Here is a 16,804-nt window from a genome sequence, read left to right as displayed (position 1 = left end):
GTTTCTGGAGCCCAGGTTCTGCTCTGGTATGTGTTGCGTGTCGTGTGTGTGTGTGTGCGTGTGCCTATGTCAGTAAATCTCTGCGACTTTGGTGTTGAAGTGTCAATCATCACGATGAAAGGCTCGTTTTTGGTTCTGTGAGATCATCAAAAAAAGAAAAGAAAAAAGGAAAGAAAAAACTTTGGCTCAAATGCTTTGTTACATTTCGTTCAAAAGAAGGATAAGAGATATACAGAAGAACTGTCCTAAACATGGTCTAAAGGCAAGAAAAATTCTAGCAACTTTTGTTTTTGCAGACCTAAACAATCTACTCAACACGCAAGACTCTAGGGCCCTTGCGCTTGCTAGTCTTCTTTCTCTTGTTACCCTTCTCGAATGCCATGGCGCTCTGGTGATCTCTGTTGAGGTTGTCAAGATCCTTGACCTTGTAGATTCTGATGATCCAGTTCTCACTAGTGAAGGCTTCCTCCAGAGTAGAAAGCTCAGGGCCTTCGGCAGGGAGCTTGGAGCCGCGGACGCGATCAGTGGCCTGGCCAGCAGGGAAGAGCGAGTTGTAGTTGTAGTACGACATCTTGTACATCAAGCTGTTCTTCATGGTCTCAGAGGCTTGATCATCGATGCGGTACTCGCCGCGAGCGGTGAAGTAATCGCGCTCCTTGATCTCGTCGGGCCAAATGCCCTCGGCGATACGGACCATCCACAAAAACTTGTTGATGTCGTCACCGGAGTAGCCAATCAGACCACCGAAGACGACAAGGACGTAGTCGACTTCGTGTTGTCTCATGATGGGGTAGCTGACCTCCTCGCGGGAGCTCATGGCCTTACCGACGGTGGCAATGTGGGTGTTGTTCCAGGTGTTGTTGTCGACAAGAGTGGGACGGTCGGCCATACCTCCGATCTGGTAACCATAATCCCACCAGGACATGATCTTGGCGTTCTGCTCGGTGTTTTGACGGAGCCAGTAGTAGGCCTCACGGTAGTCATCAATAATGTGCTGCGAGCCGTCGGCCATTTTTGAAGCCAGGACAACCGAAGGGGATGAGTAGGCGTTCGAGGTAACCCAGGTGCAGTGAAGAACAAAGAGCAGAAGGTAGGCGGTGATGGTACCAGTCATGGCAAACTTAGAGAAAGTCGAGTAGATACCAACAAGAGGCTTTTGGGTGGAGCGCAGAGCGTCGGGAATCAGAGCTGCAGCAGTCTTCGGGGCATCAGTGCTGTCGTTGGCCTGGGCAGGAGGAGTAACAGGTGTCTTGGTGACAAGGAACGTGTCAAGGATTTGAGACAGAGCAAGGGCTGCAGCAACACAGACGACAGGAGTCAGGGTAAGCATCAGACGGACCATGACACCAGCGAAGTAACTGGCCAGGACAGCGTAGATAACAACAAAGACCTGCTCGTCCTTGAGGTTGCGGAAGCACATGTAAACACCGGCAGGGAAGAGCCAGATCAACAAGTTGAGATCGAAGAAGAAGGCGGGCCAAGCGGTAGGCTGGTGCTCGGACACGGATGCAATGATGGGAATGTGAATCTTTGCGTATCCAGTATCCCAGAGCGAGTAGAAACGACCACTCCAGGGAGCGACAACGCCGGAGAAGGTGAGGAGAACGAGGACTCCGAATGCTGCGAGGAAGACGACCAGGATAAAGGCGCGGAGCAGAGTCTGGAACTGCTTGCTGGGAAGAGTCTGGCGCACGAACTCGACGAAACCGACAAGTTGGAGGAGACCGAAGACACCTGTAACAGAGTTAGGAGGGCGTGATAGGCACTAGACTATTGCCAACATACCGAGAGCAGCCATGTGGTCACTGTTGCGGATGGGCAAGAAACCGACAAAGGGAATCTGCATGCTCGCAAGCGTGCCCAGCGAGTACCAGGTCGTGTAGCTGACGTACAGACGAGGGCTGTATCTGCCCATGCACAGCAGAACAAAGACGTGCAGAGGGAGCAGGTTGGTGATGAAGACGTAACCACCCCAGGCCGAGACCATGTATCCGTAGAAGAGAGCAGTAAAGGCACCCCACATGACGGAACCCTCCTTGACACTCTTGATCCACAGGTAGAAGGTGAAGACGAGGAGGAAGATGGCAATGGCTTCGTTGTCGTAACTGCCAGCAACGGAACGCGAGATATAACCGGGGGCAATGCCCATGAAGATGGCGGCAAGGAGACCAGCTGAGGGCGAGTCGGACATCTCAGAGGTCAGGAGGTAGCTGGCGAAGGCAGTCAGGCCAGAGCAGGCGGGAGCCAGCATGACACAGATGTTGCGAATGTCGACAGGGAAGGTGAGAAGGCGGAGGAAGTGGTAGATGGCACCGCTGGTGACCATGAGACCAGGGTAGAGGGTACCACCGGTGACACGGCCGAGGGGGTGCCATGTGCGGTCGTCGAACCAGTCCCAGAAGCTCGAGAAGCCATTCTGCACCAGGTACTTTGTTGCGCGGAAGTTGAACCAGGGATCGACTGTAGGAGATTGTTGTCAGTGACCATCTAGGACGTGCAGAGAGGATTGGCGTACACTCGTGGATGATGCTCTCGAAGCGGATAACGGAGAAGAGACGAGAGGCCACGGCGGTTGCAGCAATTGTGACCAGGATGATCAGCCGCAGCAGGCCTCTGGTGTTGCGACCGGTCTCTCCCTTGAAGAAGGAGCTTCCCACGCTGGCAGCCATGTTTGCTGTCTAGAATGGGTGTGGTATTGGGTCGAAGCTGTTGCTCTGGCAGGCACAACTCGCAAGCGGACACCTAAGCTTCCAGCACTCGACCATCCATGCATGCGCGTCAACCTCCCGAGACCCCGACCCCCGACCAGACTCCGGCAAAGTCCGTCTCAACTCCGCGTTATTTGGATACTCTATGTTGCAACTCATGCTATCTCGAACGATATCAGGCATACGTTGTGATCGTAGAGTCATAACTGCATTCACCCGTCTGATAAAGTATAAGAAGCCTCAATCATTCCATCAACCAAAATCGCTCGTTCCTCCACCAAACGCCGAGCTCTCATGTGAATACGCGAAGCTGCAATCTGACATGTCATCCCATCCCCCATCCGTACTATTGTGTCGTCCACTGAACCCATCATGCCCTTCTTGTGTGGCTGGTAGCCCATATGGATAACTCAGCACCACGTTCGGAACCAACGTGTTTGCAACTCTCATCCGTCCCATCTCAGCCGCTTCACTAGGCATATCGTCCAGATAGCCTGGCATGTTGGTCTGCCATAGGGGAATTGCTGCTTGCGCTGTCTCGACCTGTAGTCTAGCCTTGGTGCACTGTGCTGTGCTTGATTGCCTTGGCTGCTCGTTGGTACGTTGCTTTCCCTTACTTCTGTTCTGTGCTTGTGCGTGCTTAGCACGCGCCAGATGCTCCATCTCTGCTGGAGTGGGTGTCATCTCTGATCTGAACACCATCTTCAGTACCTTACAAAACTTCAGGTCTGGTAATTTCACCCACCTTGCGACAAGCTGGTCGATATCCATGGCTATATGCTTGTGCATTCGACTAATGTGCGCTTTGAAATTGTCTTTCCGGGACCATATTTTCTCCCGCTTCGAACATATTGGTAACACACATCTGTAATACGATTGAGGTCCGTGCTTTGGTTTGATCAGATGGATGTCCTTCTGGTGTCTCTCGAGATCGTTGGATGTTGCAAAGCCTTTCGTGTTGGTGCAATTCTTGATCCGGCACTTGAACGGTCGACTGTGTGTTGAAGAATGTTTTCTACAGAAAGTTAGTTTGTCTCGTAACGAACACAGCAATACGCAATTCACGGTTCCTTACTTCTCTTCGGCCTTGTTCTTGAAAGTCTTGCCACACTGGAGGCATACTAAAGGCTGGCAGTTGAGTGACGCATACCCCGAGTCTGTCCCATCAACTTGGACATTCACGTGGCCAGATTGCTCGGCAACGATCGTTTGCGACAAGGTCGATGTGGTCGAGAAGACCATGGAACTGCTCATTCCGGTCCAGGGCTCCGCGAACTCACTTTCGGCCACGCGCCGCTGTACAAACTCCTCGTTGTACTGAAATGCTTGTTCGCTCTCAAATCCATAGTCGGCGTGCGAAACTCCGCTTGGCTCGAACAACCCGGCGTAGATGAAAGGATGCACGTGGATGTTGCTCAGGGGGTCTTCGGCCGGATCTCCTTCATCTGGAGAGATCTTGTATGGCCTTTCGAACGATTCCTTTGATGTGTGTTAGCGCAACCCTCGTGCGACCGCTCACACAAAGCAGGCCGATCTACAGGAACAGCCGTGGATGGGTAGCGCAAGTATACAGAAACACTGGAAAGACACCACTTGCCATGAAACAATCGTTTGACTTGAAAAAGGAATCCATTTGTACGAGCCTACGTGCACACCTAAAGTGGAGGGCCGTTGGAGGGGGTCTTGTAGTCGAGCTTTCAAGGCGATGGGAGGGGCTGTGCGAAGAGGCGGTGTTGATTGTGTTCGGGGTGAATTGCTGCTTTTAACTCGTAGTGTTCGAGGGTTGCAGTGGGCTGTATTAGCATGTGGATTCATATAAAATCGGCAAGCACCTCAACAGAAGTACCAGTCCACGACCTGACCATGTTGCTGAAATTAGGTGCTGCGACGAGGACTTGGAAGAGGTCGGAGTGTTTCAAGGGTGGGGTTCGGGATCAAGTTTCCTGGGTCATGAGGGTTGCATCCACACGAAAGATCGTGACATGGCAGTCAGGAACGAATACCGATTGGCTATCGAGTTAGGCTTGTTCAACACTCCAAGAATTTCGGGATAAGCAAGTGATTTGGAAAGACGCTGCAAGCAACGTACAACTTTGTAGTATATAGCGTCTACGGACACGGTCGACATGAGGTCTTGAACCATGTCGGACGGAGCAGGCGCAAACAGAGCGTGCATGACAGTTATGCTGCCAGCTCGAAAGGGCCAGAAAGCATGACGAATGATGGGTGATCGCATGAAGCCTTGTTCTCGCTTGGCACAACTATTGGGTATCTCGAGGGCGCCAAAAGTTGCCTATTCTTTCTTCTCATCGACAAACTTGGTGTCTTTTGGCTTGTCCGCTATCGGGCGCTCTTTGCTTGCAAAATCCCAGTTGTTCAAGTAGCCGCAGCCTGCTGACAGATAGGTCGCGAAGCTAAGCCAGCCGAGGTAGGGAGCGAGAGTCCATGCAGCAACCTCGTCAACCTGGCCCCAAATGTAGGCAAGGTATCCAGTAACGCCTGTCAGAGCGACAATGTCGACAGTAGCGGCGATGGGGCGTTTCATGGAGAAGAAGAGGGGCATCCAGACGAGGTTGAGAACCAGCTGGATAGTGTAGAGGGTTGCGCCTTGCTGTGATGGAGTGAGTAGGGGTACATTGATCGGAGGGGCTTAGGATACCTTTGCGAGAAGAACCTTCTTTGCATCAAACGAGTTCATGGCAGTCGACCAAGCGCGGAAAGCGGCGTAGCCCATGGCTCCGTACAACATGGTCCATACCGGGCCGAAGACCCATGGCGGAGGTCGAAGGGGAGGCTGACGCAGGGCGAGATAGGTCTTTTGCGTCTCTTTGGCTGTTGGAACAAAGTGGTGATCAGTATCGAGTCTTACAGTAGTCTGCATGTGTCAACTCACGTCTGGTCGAGTAGCCAACAGCAGTTCCGAGGGCGATGGGCAGCAGCACGGAGACGGCCGGCTTTTCGAAGATGAACGAAGGCAGCGTCAAGTGGGGGATGTACGAAGTCATTGTGACGGTGGTGATGCAGCAGGAAACAGACGAGGCTGGTCGCAGAAGAGAAGAAGTCCTTGTTGCTTAGCTGAGTCTCGTGCGTTCGTCAATTGCATCGATCGGGCCAACAATCGCAACTCGCGACAACAGACACGCGAATCGAACCATGACGACGCCCCTTCCCCGGCCAAACCAAGAGTCGCGGAAGCTCTTTCCATCGGAGTCGGAAGCCGCTGTTAACAATCTACAGGTACCTACTAAGCTGCGATGTCTCTCATAGCTCTTCTCCCACACTTGTATGATTCACCACAGGTAGTCTTTGGTCTGCGCACATGACTACAGTCACGAGTGCTGCTGGGATATGGCTGAGTTCGCGAAATCTGATGGACTCGAGAGAGCATCCAGGCCCGAAAGGGAAACGCTTTGCTTCCCCAGACATTATTGTTGGAAAGATGCGACAGCGGCGTGCACGGGCCGAATATAGCGCGGAGTCGCGACGAGCTTCGACACAGTAACTTAGCGACAGGACAGTCGCTCCTCGTCTTCTTCCATCTTGTCGTCGACAGCGTCCAATTCTTTGTTGATGCGTCGACGTCTCTCGGCCTTTGTCCTGCTCTAGATTGTTCGTATCGTCTCTCTTCTGTTCGCGAGACTTTTAGCCAATCCTCCGACTCGTCTCGTCGTCGCGTCCTCTCAACCTCAACCTCCCTATCACCATGCACTCGCCGATCCGCTATATCGTTACTTTCCAGCTTCACTACCAAATACCCTGATTCATTCACTCTCTTTGTTTCCCCGAGTCTTATTTGTTTCGTTCTACCCTTCAACCTCTCCCGATCGAGCTCTAACCTGTCATGGTCGTGTTCAGTGCGCAAGAGTCGCTTTGTTAAGCCTCCGACAAACATCATTATGGACGCTCTCGACACATACCCCTCAAAGTCGCCCAACGATCTCACCAAGGTCGATAGCTACGACCGCGAGTCTTACAATTCTCGCGAAAGGGATTCATACCGTGAACGACGCAGGTCGCCGAGTACGTCACCATCATTTCGCTTCTGTCTCTGACCCTTGACTCACATACTCGCAACAGACTCCGATCGTCGTGTCCGTCAAGCTGGCCGTAACCGCTCTCGCTCTCCTACACAAATCGACCGCTACCAGCCCGATCGTTCGCGTGATGACTACTACCGTGGACGTGAAGACTATCCCCGCGACCGACGCCGCTCGTCTCCTCAGATCCAGCCAGGTGCTCCCAAGAACATTGATCGATACATTCCAGGCGACGATGCAGCCCTTCCGCGAGCTATCCCAGTGAATCAACTTAGGGACCCTCTGCTGGAAGCCTCGCAGGTCGGATTCAGTTACTTTGCTGAGTGGTGGAAAGCCGAGCAAGAGATCAAACAACAGCGTGAGCGTCAAAAGAATGGAGGTCGTCGTCCTGAGCCTATCAAGGAATCACGCGACGAACAGCGATCAAAGATTCAGAATGCCTATGATCAATACAAGCTGAACTGGAACACAAGAATGGCCAAACTCTTCGTTCATGGCCACAAGTACGACACATGGTTCCGCGAACGCTATGTACCCGAAGTTCGTGATCCCCTGCGCCAGAAGGTCCTCGATTTCAGACGCGATCTCTTCGCTAGGTGGGACTCGGACTTGACGGCTGGTACCTTTGACGAGTTTACCCTCGAGGGCATCTACAAAAGCGAGAGTAATGGGGCTGGAGGTATCGTCGAAAAGGAGGAAGGAGAGACCAGTGCTGCGGCTGAGGTTTTGGCTGTATCAGATCTCTTACCCTCCAAAGGCGGTGACGTACGAGACCCATTCGCTTTCCAACCAACGCTGCTCGTCAAGACCATCACCCCAGCTGTTTCGCGCGAGCGAATGGAAGAATTCTGCAAGGAACATCTGGGTGAGGGCGAGGGTGGCTATAAGTGGCTGAGCCTGAGCGATCCGAACCCAGGAAAGAAGTTCCACCGCCTTGGTTGGATCATGCTCAACCCTGCATCCGAGATACCTGAAGAGGACATCAAGCGTCGCGGAAGTCGTGACGACGACGACCAGGACACTGACGGGGGTGCCATGGATCAAGACAAGCCGAACCACACTCAAACCGTCTGCGAGAGAGCTTTGAATGAGATTAACAACAAGACGATACAGGACCCCGAAAAGGGCGACTTCACTGTTCATGTTGGTATTCATCATCCCCAAGACAACCCAAGAAAGAAGGCTTTATGGGACCTCTTTTCCGCCCCCGAGCGTGTCGAACGCGACCTGGATCTCGCTCTACGCTTGGTCAGAAAACTCGACTCAGAGATGGGCGATGACTACGACGGAGTTGGCAAGATTGAGCAACGCGTTGACGAACTGGCTGGCAAGGGTTACTTGCAACCACCGATCCCAGCTCCCAAAGTCGTCAAGGACGAAGATCTCGATGATGGCGAAATGGAAGAGGGCGAAGAAGACGAAGGCGGTGTTGATGAGGATGTCGATGATGAGGAACTCCTGATCAAGAAGAAGAAGCTTGATCTGCTCGTCGAGTATCTCCGTCGTGTTTACAACTTCTGCTTCTACTGCGTGTTCGAATGCGACTCGGTCCACGAGCTGCAGCGCAAGTGCGCGGGAGGTCATCTTCGTCGTCCTCGCGCAAGTCTCACTTCGGCAGCCAAAGAGACCGCCAGAGCGACCGCAAATGGAGATCCGTTCCCGCTCAAGCGTCAAGAAAGCGGTCCTGGAGACAACGAAGACGGCTCACCGATGGAGGAGAGAAAGTCTGCCCCTCGAGCCTACGGTAAGAACCAGCTTCAGAAGGCATACAATTGGGTCAAGACCTTTGAGGAGAAACTTCTCATGATACTTGAACCTTACAATGTTGATCTGAGGAAGCTCGGCGGCAAGCCAGTTGAAGAGGGTCTTGAAGAAGACATGAGCAAGTTCGTGAAACAGGAGGACGAGTTCAAGTTTAGATGCAAGGTCCCAGAGTGTACAAAGCTCTTCAAGGGTGAGAACTTCTGGAAGAAGCATGTGGAAAAGAGACATCAGGACTGGCACGACAAACTCAAGGAAGACGTGAGTATATCGCCGCCTCCAAACTGCGAATAAATATTGACTATGATGCAGATTGAGCTTGTCAACCGCTATGTCCTTGACCCAGCCAGACTTGCCCAGGGACGCAACGATGCGAGCAGCAACGGCCACTTCCCTGTCAACAACAACATGCCGACGGGTACACCTCGCAACTTCAGCTTGAACAACATGCCATTCTTTAACAACGGAATGCCCATGCCAAATGCTGGTGGGCCTCCCGGCTTCAATCCATTTGTGCCTGGACAGTTCCCTATGACAGTGCCTGGCTGGAACATACAAGGTGGTGACCGTGGCGCTGGACCGATGAGGACAGGCGGTATGCGCACCAACAATGCTCGAGCACCGGGTCCGTACGACCGGGGTGGTATGAGGGTTGAGCCGCGACGAAGCATCAGCGGCCGCCTGACCCCACCTCGCCGGGGTATGTTCATGGAAGGAGGAGAGCACACTGTCGGACCTAGACAAGCAGTCGAAGGCCGTGCGTTGAAGAGTTACAACGACCTTGATGCAGCTGGCAGTGCTGGAGGAGCGGAAGAGCTCAACTACTAAAAAGGGGGCGTACATAGTTGATTGCACTCTTGCGAGTGAAAATTCGAGATGACTATTTCTTCTCTGCTGTTGGTTTCCTTGGTGTTGCTACAACTTCGACGAGACCGACAGTCATGGACTGATAATTTGCGGTAAGTGATGTCGGTGAAACTACATGATCATGGGTGTCTTTGAGAACAAAATATTACTAAAGCTTTATTTCCTGATTACTCGACGACAGCGTGTCTCCTCGCCGCAAACCACACATGAGACCTTCATAGTGACCGAGAGGATTCTCCGCAGTATTGTTCAATGAGAAGAGTTCATCCCATGGTTCTGTGGTGTCGTCGATTGACTTTCCAGTCAACAAAGAGGTACGACCCTGTCCTCTCCAGGATTACTCGAGTATAAAAATCTCCTCGAAATGAACTCTGCCAAGTAGATCCCACTCGGGTTTCGGCAAGCCTACTCTTTATCAATTACTTCATGTTACGCTGAAAAGTCATGCCCAGATGATGGTGTTCAAGATTTCTCGGATGCACAGAAGGAAAAGGCTCGGCGGCCGCGGACGATAAGAAAAGGTGATATCAAGGTGCTAGCGGGACGCTCTGACGCGCTGCAAACAACCAAGCTTTTGGTGGGGCAGCATGGGATTGTGCCGGCGGTGTGGCTGGTGAGTCTGAGAAAGTCGTGGCAGAGTTGCAATGATTTGCAACAGTGGAGATGTGTGGCAAGGAGATGTACGAGAAGTGTTTGTAGACTGCTGTTTTAAGGTGGATGATGGGTCAGAGACTCAGTATCACAGCGCTCATGGTGACCGGTACTGGACCAGTTGAGCGAAAGAAGCAGATTGTCAGTTGCGTCGTCATGCCCAGAAGAAAAATGATTCGAAGGTGAGGCTTGGCTGGATGCAGCGGCCAGATGGGTGTTTAGGATGAGGCCGAGCAGAGCAGTGGGTAGACAGGCCCATGGCCAAGCATCTCTAGCATCTCTGGTTGACCAACTTCGAGTTATGCGATATGTGGAGGGCGTGATGCTCAGTGGTCAGAAGACGTGTTTGAGAGGTAGGTAGGTATTCACGCAGATGTCTCGATCAGAATGCGAGTGGAATGGCGGACCACGTGTGACAGTGTCTCTAGAGGCAGGAGCGGGCTTCCGCTAGGGAGTCGTATTTACCGCGATTGCTCCAAACGTCGTCATAAGGTTGCGTACGCGTACTTTAGCAATGCATGGATACGCTCGCAGCGTAACAGCAACAACATTTACTTTATACGAATAGATCAAGTCGGCGCCTGCACGCACCCTTGAGATTATTGCAATCAATCTAGCAGCCTAGCACGACATTATGAATAGCTCAGGGCCATACTCTGCCCCAACCCAGCCACGGTTGGAGCGCTTCAACACGGCGCCTGAAGATCCCATACAAGAAGGACTCGTACAGCCAGTCGCTGTATCGCCGCAATCCACTCGCATCAACATGAACCGCTCATCTGCCTCTACCTACTCGGCTGTCTCCAAGTATTCAATACCGCCGCCCGGCTCTGTCCTGACCGGCAAACAAGAACATTGTATCTTCCCTGCCATCTGCCTGCCAGCCCCACCACGATGCTGACACACTGCAGACCTCAAGCGCGAACTCATCTCACAACAGACAGAATGGGAGATCTCAGAGCTGGCCTCGGAGACTGCTCTACAACGGTTCGGCGCCCCCTTCAAATCGGATGCTGGTGAGGTCGCACCAGAAGACTCGGAGCTGCCTCTGTTGCGCTACATGTTCGTTCACCATGTTCGCAACTTCCCCTTCCTCGATCGAGCAAAAGAGAAAGAGTTTTGGCAAGACAAACTACAAACCGTGAGTCAGCCCGCTGTCCCGCAACACGCTCTCGAGCTGACAGCTACCCCAGTTCCTTGAATCGTTTGCGCTGAAGCGCATATCCTCGTCCGAAGATCGTCTAGAAGAGACAAAACGCCGCAAGCTTGCCGTGAAAGCCCAGAAACTGGTAGAACTCATGATGGTGTCTGGACTACCCACCGCATCTGGCTACGAAGAGCGCATTCGCTTCTCCGAGATGGAGGTTGTCGATCGACAAGCCAACGAACAGGGTCTAGCAATGAACGTGCCCGAAGGACACCAAATAAACGGATGGGACGTCAACGTCGCTTCTGTACGAACCACCAGTGTCAAGAGACATGTACGCCATCACGCTCACGCCGAATTTCTGCTCCGTGTCAAACGTCAGGGCCAGCCTGAGATTTACGTTGGCCGGAGATACAGCGAATTCGCTCAAATGCACAAGAGACTACGCCTCGAGATTCCAGGAAAAGTGCTACCACCGTTACCTCGCAAGAACCACTCGAACTCGTTATTAACCAAGGATGACGATGATGACGATTCAATCTCGTCCGTTTCGACACAAGATGTCAAGGAGGTCGCCCATCATGACGAGCCTGCACCAGCCAGTGGTGGGTTCCGCAGCTATCTCCCAAACCCCTTCGGCGGCGGTCACCGTAGAACGGCGTCTCGCTCGTCGCAAACCGCGTCCCCTCGCGCTTCGATGGACGCATCCTCAACAACGAATCTGAGGTTCGGTCGCAAGTCTGGAGACTACAGCAACAGAGATCACTCGCCGCCGAAAGTGCTATACCGAGAGGAACAACGTGTCTCACTAAGAGCTTTCCTGCGCAACTTCTTGCAGAATGAAAGCATCGCCAACAGCAACGCTATGAACGATTTCTTGACCGGCAATGTCGTCAGACTGAACGAAGAAGAGATGGAGGATGTCAGTAGACGTATCGTCATGGACGAGAAACGTATCGAAGAACAACGGCGCTTCTATGAAATTGCTCGTCAAAGGGCCAGAGAACTTGATGTTCACATGGAGAAGTTCAGGAGAGATGTCGTTGAAAGCAGTAAGTTGTGTCATTAGGCTCATACTAGGGCACCTACTAATAAAATATCCAGATGGTTTGACAAAGCTGTTCGCTGAGATCAAGCAAAAGAACACAATTGCAGAGTTGTCTCCTGAGTACAAAAAGTTTGCTGAATGGCTTCGTATCGAGTAAGCGTTTCAACTTCCTCCACTCGATGGACGCAAAGCTGATTCAACAATCTAGGGTTGCTGCTGTGATTTACCACTTGTTCCTGGCTGAAGACAACAGTCCCGAGCTGTTTGCACAAGCAAAACGCATCCATTCACTGATACCTTACACCGCTCTGAAACAAGTGATCCGCTTCGCGAACCCGGCTGCCGTCATGGCTGGCGTGCTTGACCTGTTCCTTGCCCAACCCTTCGGTGCGAAATCATTACTGCAACGCATCTTCTCACTTGCCTTGGGAGACAGCATCAGAACTGTTCAGAAGAGTATCGATGGACTGGCTGCTAAAATCAACGAGCCTGTGTTCTGCGAGAAGATCAAGAATTACAACCAGTGCGATCAAGATCTCAAGGACGCCATCCGAAGAGAAGCTGCACAAGACGACATCGACCTGCTTGTGGCCATCTTGCGCAGCGAAGACATCAAACCTGAATTGAAACCTGAGGAGATCGGAAGAGCGTTCAATGCTTATGTGGCATGGAACAGTGCGGTCGAGAATGTGAGTATTAAATCTGTTAAATCTCGCATATATCTTGCTAACACGACGTGTCAGATCGACGAGGAACTCAGATCAGGTGCCGAGACCTTTGCTCACCTGAAGCAACTACTCAAGCTCTACACACGTCAACGGGATAAGACTATGATGTTGCGTATGATTGAAGAGCCCACCACGTTGCAACTCTTCCGCGATCTGTTCACAATCTTCTACGAGCCGCTGGTTAGAGTCTACAAGTCGGCCAACGTCTACAACAGTATCAGCGACTTTGCACGCTTCATGGACGATATGATCTCCGTGGTGGAGAAGTGTCAACGACAGGACGTATCCGCCGATCCTAACCAGACGGTCCAAGCCTTTATCGATTTGTGCGCAAGACACGAAGATTCGTTCTACAAGTTTGTGCATGAAGTACATCTTCACGACAATGGACTGTTCGATCAGCTCATGGGCTGGATCGAGGGCATTCTTTCCTTCCTCCGCACCGGTCCTCGTGGTGGCGGTAAACTGGACATGAATGCACTCTTCCAGGGCGCTGTCGAGATGAGACAAATCGACAAGGACGCCGCCGTCCGCGAGATCAACTCTCTGATCAAATGGCAGGAAAAGCGCAAGAAGTGGCATCAAGACAAGACACGCCAGAAGATGGCCACTGGTGATGCACCCAGCGACATGCCCGATAGTGGCGCCTCAGACCTCATCAGATCATTCAAACCCGACGATTTCGGCCTCAATGCTCTGGACATCCAGGACTTGAACGATGATGACGATGACGAGTACAGTTCTATAGACGAGGATGAGGAAGATGCCGATCCTATTGCTGCGGAGAGAAAGCGTAGGGCTAGACGACAGGACTTCCTTAGGAGAAGTGCCGGAGAGCCCGTCAAACCTGATATTGTTGAGGTCACAAAGATGCACGAAGGCTTTTTGAGTATGCTTAGGATGGTTTTGGCCGAGTAGAGGAGGTAGCAGTCAGCTGCAGAATCATATCCTTAGCCTTTTTGATCGGTTTCTTTCCTCTCGGTTAGTTCTAGAGGTATAATTGTTATTAATACACATGGCAGGGGTTTGATGAGCCCTTTCGCATTTCTCACTTCTCTGCAATTCCTGTGTCTGAACTCGGTATTTTCAATTCGTCTCTTTATTCCTCGAGTCATTCTGTATACGCACACAAGATAGATGGACACAGAAAGTCTTTCCGATGCTATGCAACAACGACATCTGGTTCATCTCCGTCACAGTAAAGACCATGGCTTCAATTCTTCTGGTTTACATCAAAGAATCCTTTTTGTTTACATTCATAGTCTCGAAATTGCTCATTCGACAGATATCACATCATGCATGAAAGTGTTACCCGCTTACTCTGTCGTCTTGACGTCCAGTCTTCCACCCTGGAAATCAGGTCTGAAAGCCACAGCACCACCCTTTGTCAATTCACGCAAAGCCATGGTGGCGTATTGCGAACTGCCCAATTGCATCTTGATGACCACCGCCAATTTCTGCTCTGAGGACGCCTCAGTCTTTGATGAATCGGTCATATCGACATCATTGCCTTCTGAGCTCTTCTCCAATGATTTCTCCAGAGACTTATCAGAGCCGAGCAGTGCCTCTGCGCCGCCCAAAGCATCTGCATTTCCTTCTTCTTTGGCCTTGGCGATTAATTTGTCCAAGTCGGTCTGGACGAGTTGTTCTTCGTCTTGGAAGTAAGGTTTTACTTCCCAAGCCAAGCCTTGAGGTTTGGCCATCAATTTGCGGTAAGAGCCTGATAGAGACACGTCTCTCCATTTCCTGCGCATGTCTCTGGGGTTCAGTTTCCCTCCTTCTTCGCTGCCCATGTATTCTGAGTAGTAGGCGCCGAGTTCGTTGGCAGGGTACATGACGTCGAAACCGGGTAATGGCAGCACTAGATCGAAAATGGTGTATTTGCCGCTGGAAGCTTCTTCGGCGGTGAGGGCGCGGGCGCGCTCGAACTTGTCTTCGAGGGAGGTAGCGGTGTCGTGGGCGGCTGGACGAACGATGATTTCGCCGCAGTCGTCGATGGTTTCTTCGTCTTGCACGGCGTAGGCTTCTTTGTCCTTGTGTTCGTGGACGAGGACTAAATCGCCTGCGACTACTTTGTTGCCGTACAATTGGTAGCGGCGGCCGGCTACTGTGTTCCAGACTAGCGATTGGTAGGCGTGTACGTACATGAGGCGAAGGTTGCGAGGGATGTTTTGGAGGGCGCCTTGCCAGTCTTTTGCGCGGAGGAGGTCGCCGGATTTGCGGTCCACCCAGCCTAGGTGTCTGATCAAGGCGTTTTCGGCTTGGAAGCGACGGGGAAGTTTGTCGAGTGCTGCTCCGGACTTCTTTGTTGTCTTCCAGATGTGCAGGGCTTCGGCGCGGGCAATGTCATCGTGGGAGATCTTGGTTGATGCTTGATCCGAGTTTGAGGCTGCTGCCAGAGCTTCAGGGCTGAAGGAGAGGATGTCTTCGACTGCGCTTTCGAGGTCACCACGCAACATTTTTCTGCCGATGGTGTCTGTGGAGATGGCGAAGGTGCCGAAACGCTGGAGACCGTAGTAGTTGATGAAACCACGCTCTTGGAATTGCGAGACGGCATCACCAGTAATTTTCTTTGCGTTTTCGAGCTGAGCTGCTGCATCTCCTTGCTGACCAGGGAATGTGCAGTCACGAAGGGTGATTGTGAATTCGTTTCCATAGAGGTCGCCTAGATCAAGACCTTGAGGCATGTACTTGAAGCCACCCAGTCTAGCCTGTCTAAGGGTAGGGTTGACGCCCTGCAAACGATCGGCGGCGATACGGTAAGCGCTCACACGCTGGACAGTGACACCTCTGCGGTCCTTTGTTCCAGCGAATTGGAAGTTCTTGACGTGCAGCTTGAGCTGACTGGCGATCCAGTAAAGCACCTCCATGGTATCCTTGTTCTCCTTGTACAGGGTGAAGTGCAAATGTTCACCACCGAGCTCCTCCCAGCCGACCTTGCCCTTGGGACGGGCATTCTTTCCCTTTGATCCAGGCAGAGCGCGAGCGTTGATCTTGTTGGCCTGTGCAGCAATCTTGATTGCGATTGTGTTGTCGTCATTGGTCATGGTGTCTACTCGGCCGTTGAAGATGCGACGAACGTTGATGTGAGCATCGGTACGTGTCTGCTTGTCCTCGATAACGTTTGACTGCAAAGCGCCGTGGTCTCTAGTCTTGCGCTCCGGGCGTGCAATGGACTTGGCGTAGAGGTTGCAAATGTCGGTAGTTGTCTGTTCGCCAAAGATGGTCTTGAGGGTGTCGACGTCGGCGGGTGCAATGGAAGCAATGGCTTCTTGAATGCGCTCCTTGACGTCGAGTTCTGCATTGTCCGGCTTGGGCTGTTCCTCCTTGACCGACGCAGGCTCGGCCTTGAGAGGTTCGGCAGCCTTCTCCTTCTCTTCCTCTGCTTGTACGTCCTTCTCGACCTTGTTGACAGCCTTGACGGCGGGTCCAGTCAATTCGTCCAGGTGGAAGACAGTGCCGTCTGTCGAAATCTCGTTGACCAGAAAATCCGTGTAGCGCTTCTTGACGACACCTCCGAAACCAGCAGCTTCTGAAGCAAAGACGGTGATTCCAGCACTCTTCTCCTGCTCCAATTGTGCTGCTACAGCGGCGTCGACTTCTGAAAGCGATGCTGGGATCGAGTCTTCGGGACCCGTAAGGCGGACCTTCTTGCGCGGTTGTTCGTCAGACATGGTGTTGAGCGATTGTCGACCTGAGATATGGTATGGATAAGGGTAGATATGGCCGAGATATCTACTTGATCAATTCACAGATTCGAGTGGTCGAGGACGAGAGCGAGATGGTACTTTTTTCGGGGTTTGCTCTGTTTGTCTTTGATGACGGTAGCCACTCCGTCCGTGCCTCCTCGACTCGTC

General features: G+C 52.2%; 6 protein-coding genes across 6 annotated transcripts; 2 read left to right on the top strand and 4 right to left on the bottom strand.

The window, feature by feature from the left end:
- Positions 1–307: 307 nt before the first annotated feature.
- Positions 308–2,669, bottom strand: M436DRAFT_84531 (oligosaccharyl transferase stt3 subunit; the record flags this gene model as incomplete). The annotated part of the gene is made up of 3 exons (XM_013569256.1): positions 308–1,734; positions 1,786–2,460; positions 2,516–2,669. The coding sequence occupies 3 exons, from the start codon at positions 2,667–2,669 to the stop codon at positions 308–310; spliced, it is 2,256 nt and encodes a 751-aa protein (XP_013424710.1).
- Positions 2,670–2,960: 291 nt separating this feature from the next.
- Positions 2,961–4,054, bottom strand: M436DRAFT_75273 (uncharacterized protein; the record flags this gene model as incomplete). Its single annotated transcript, XM_013569255.1, has 4 exons — positions 2,961–3,399; positions 3,454–3,723; positions 3,784–3,877; positions 4,015–4,054. The coding sequence occupies 4 exons, from the start codon at positions 4,052–4,054 to the stop codon at positions 2,961–2,963; spliced, it is 843 nt and encodes a 280-aa protein (XP_013424709.1).
- A 947-nt stretch (positions 4,055–5,001) lies between these two features.
- On the bottom strand, positions 5,002–5,713 carry M436DRAFT_53921 (TspO/MBR-related protein; the record flags this gene model as incomplete). The annotated part of the gene is made up of 3 exons (XM_013569165.1): positions 5,002–5,319; positions 5,368–5,540; positions 5,602–5,713. The coding sequence occupies 3 exons, from the start codon at positions 5,711–5,713 to the stop codon at positions 5,002–5,004; spliced, it is 603 nt and encodes a 200-aa protein (XP_013424619.1).
- An 891-nt stretch (positions 5,714–6,604) lies between these two features.
- On the top strand, positions 6,605–9,334 carry M436DRAFT_66347 (uncharacterized protein; the record flags this gene model as incomplete). The annotated part of the gene is made up of 3 exons (XM_013569192.1): positions 6,605–6,728; positions 6,786–8,767; positions 8,819–9,334. The coding sequence occupies 3 exons, from the start codon at positions 6,605–6,607 to the stop codon at positions 9,332–9,334; spliced, it is 2,622 nt and encodes an 873-aa protein (XP_013424646.1).
- A 1,456-nt stretch (positions 9,335–10,790) lies between these two features.
- M436DRAFT_53808 (uncharacterized protein) lies at positions 10,791–13,865 on the top strand (the record flags this gene model as incomplete). Its single annotated transcript, XM_013569149.1, has 6 exons — positions 10,791–10,881; positions 10,936–11,165; positions 11,218–12,223; positions 12,276–12,372; positions 12,428–12,908; positions 12,963–13,865. 6 exons carry the CDS (start codon positions 10,791–10,793, stop codon positions 13,863–13,865), a joined length of 2,808 nt encoding a protein of 935 aa, XP_013424603.1.
- A 398-nt stretch (positions 13,866–14,263) lies between these two features.
- Positions 14,264–16,621, bottom strand: M436DRAFT_53334 (putative pseudouridine synthase TruD/Pus7; the record flags this gene model as incomplete). The annotated part of the gene is made up of 2 exons (XM_013569058.1): positions 14,264–14,404; positions 14,450–16,621. The coding sequence occupies 2 exons, from the start codon at positions 16,619–16,621 to the stop codon at positions 14,264–14,266; spliced, it is 2,313 nt and encodes a 770-aa protein (XP_013424512.1).
- Positions 16,622–16,804: the final 183 nt, after the last annotated feature.

The sequence above is a fragment of the Aureobasidium namibiae genome (assembly GCF_000721765.1).
Source record: "Aureobasidium namibiae CBS 147.97 unplaced genomic scaffold scaffold_16, whole genome shotgun sequence".
NCBI lineage: Eukaryota > Fungi > Ascomycota > Dothideomycetes > Dothideales > Saccotheciaceae > Aureobasidium > Aureobasidium namibiae.
The sequence above is the reverse complement of the archived record's forward strand: the minus strand, read 5'-3'. Positions and strand labels throughout refer to the sequence as shown.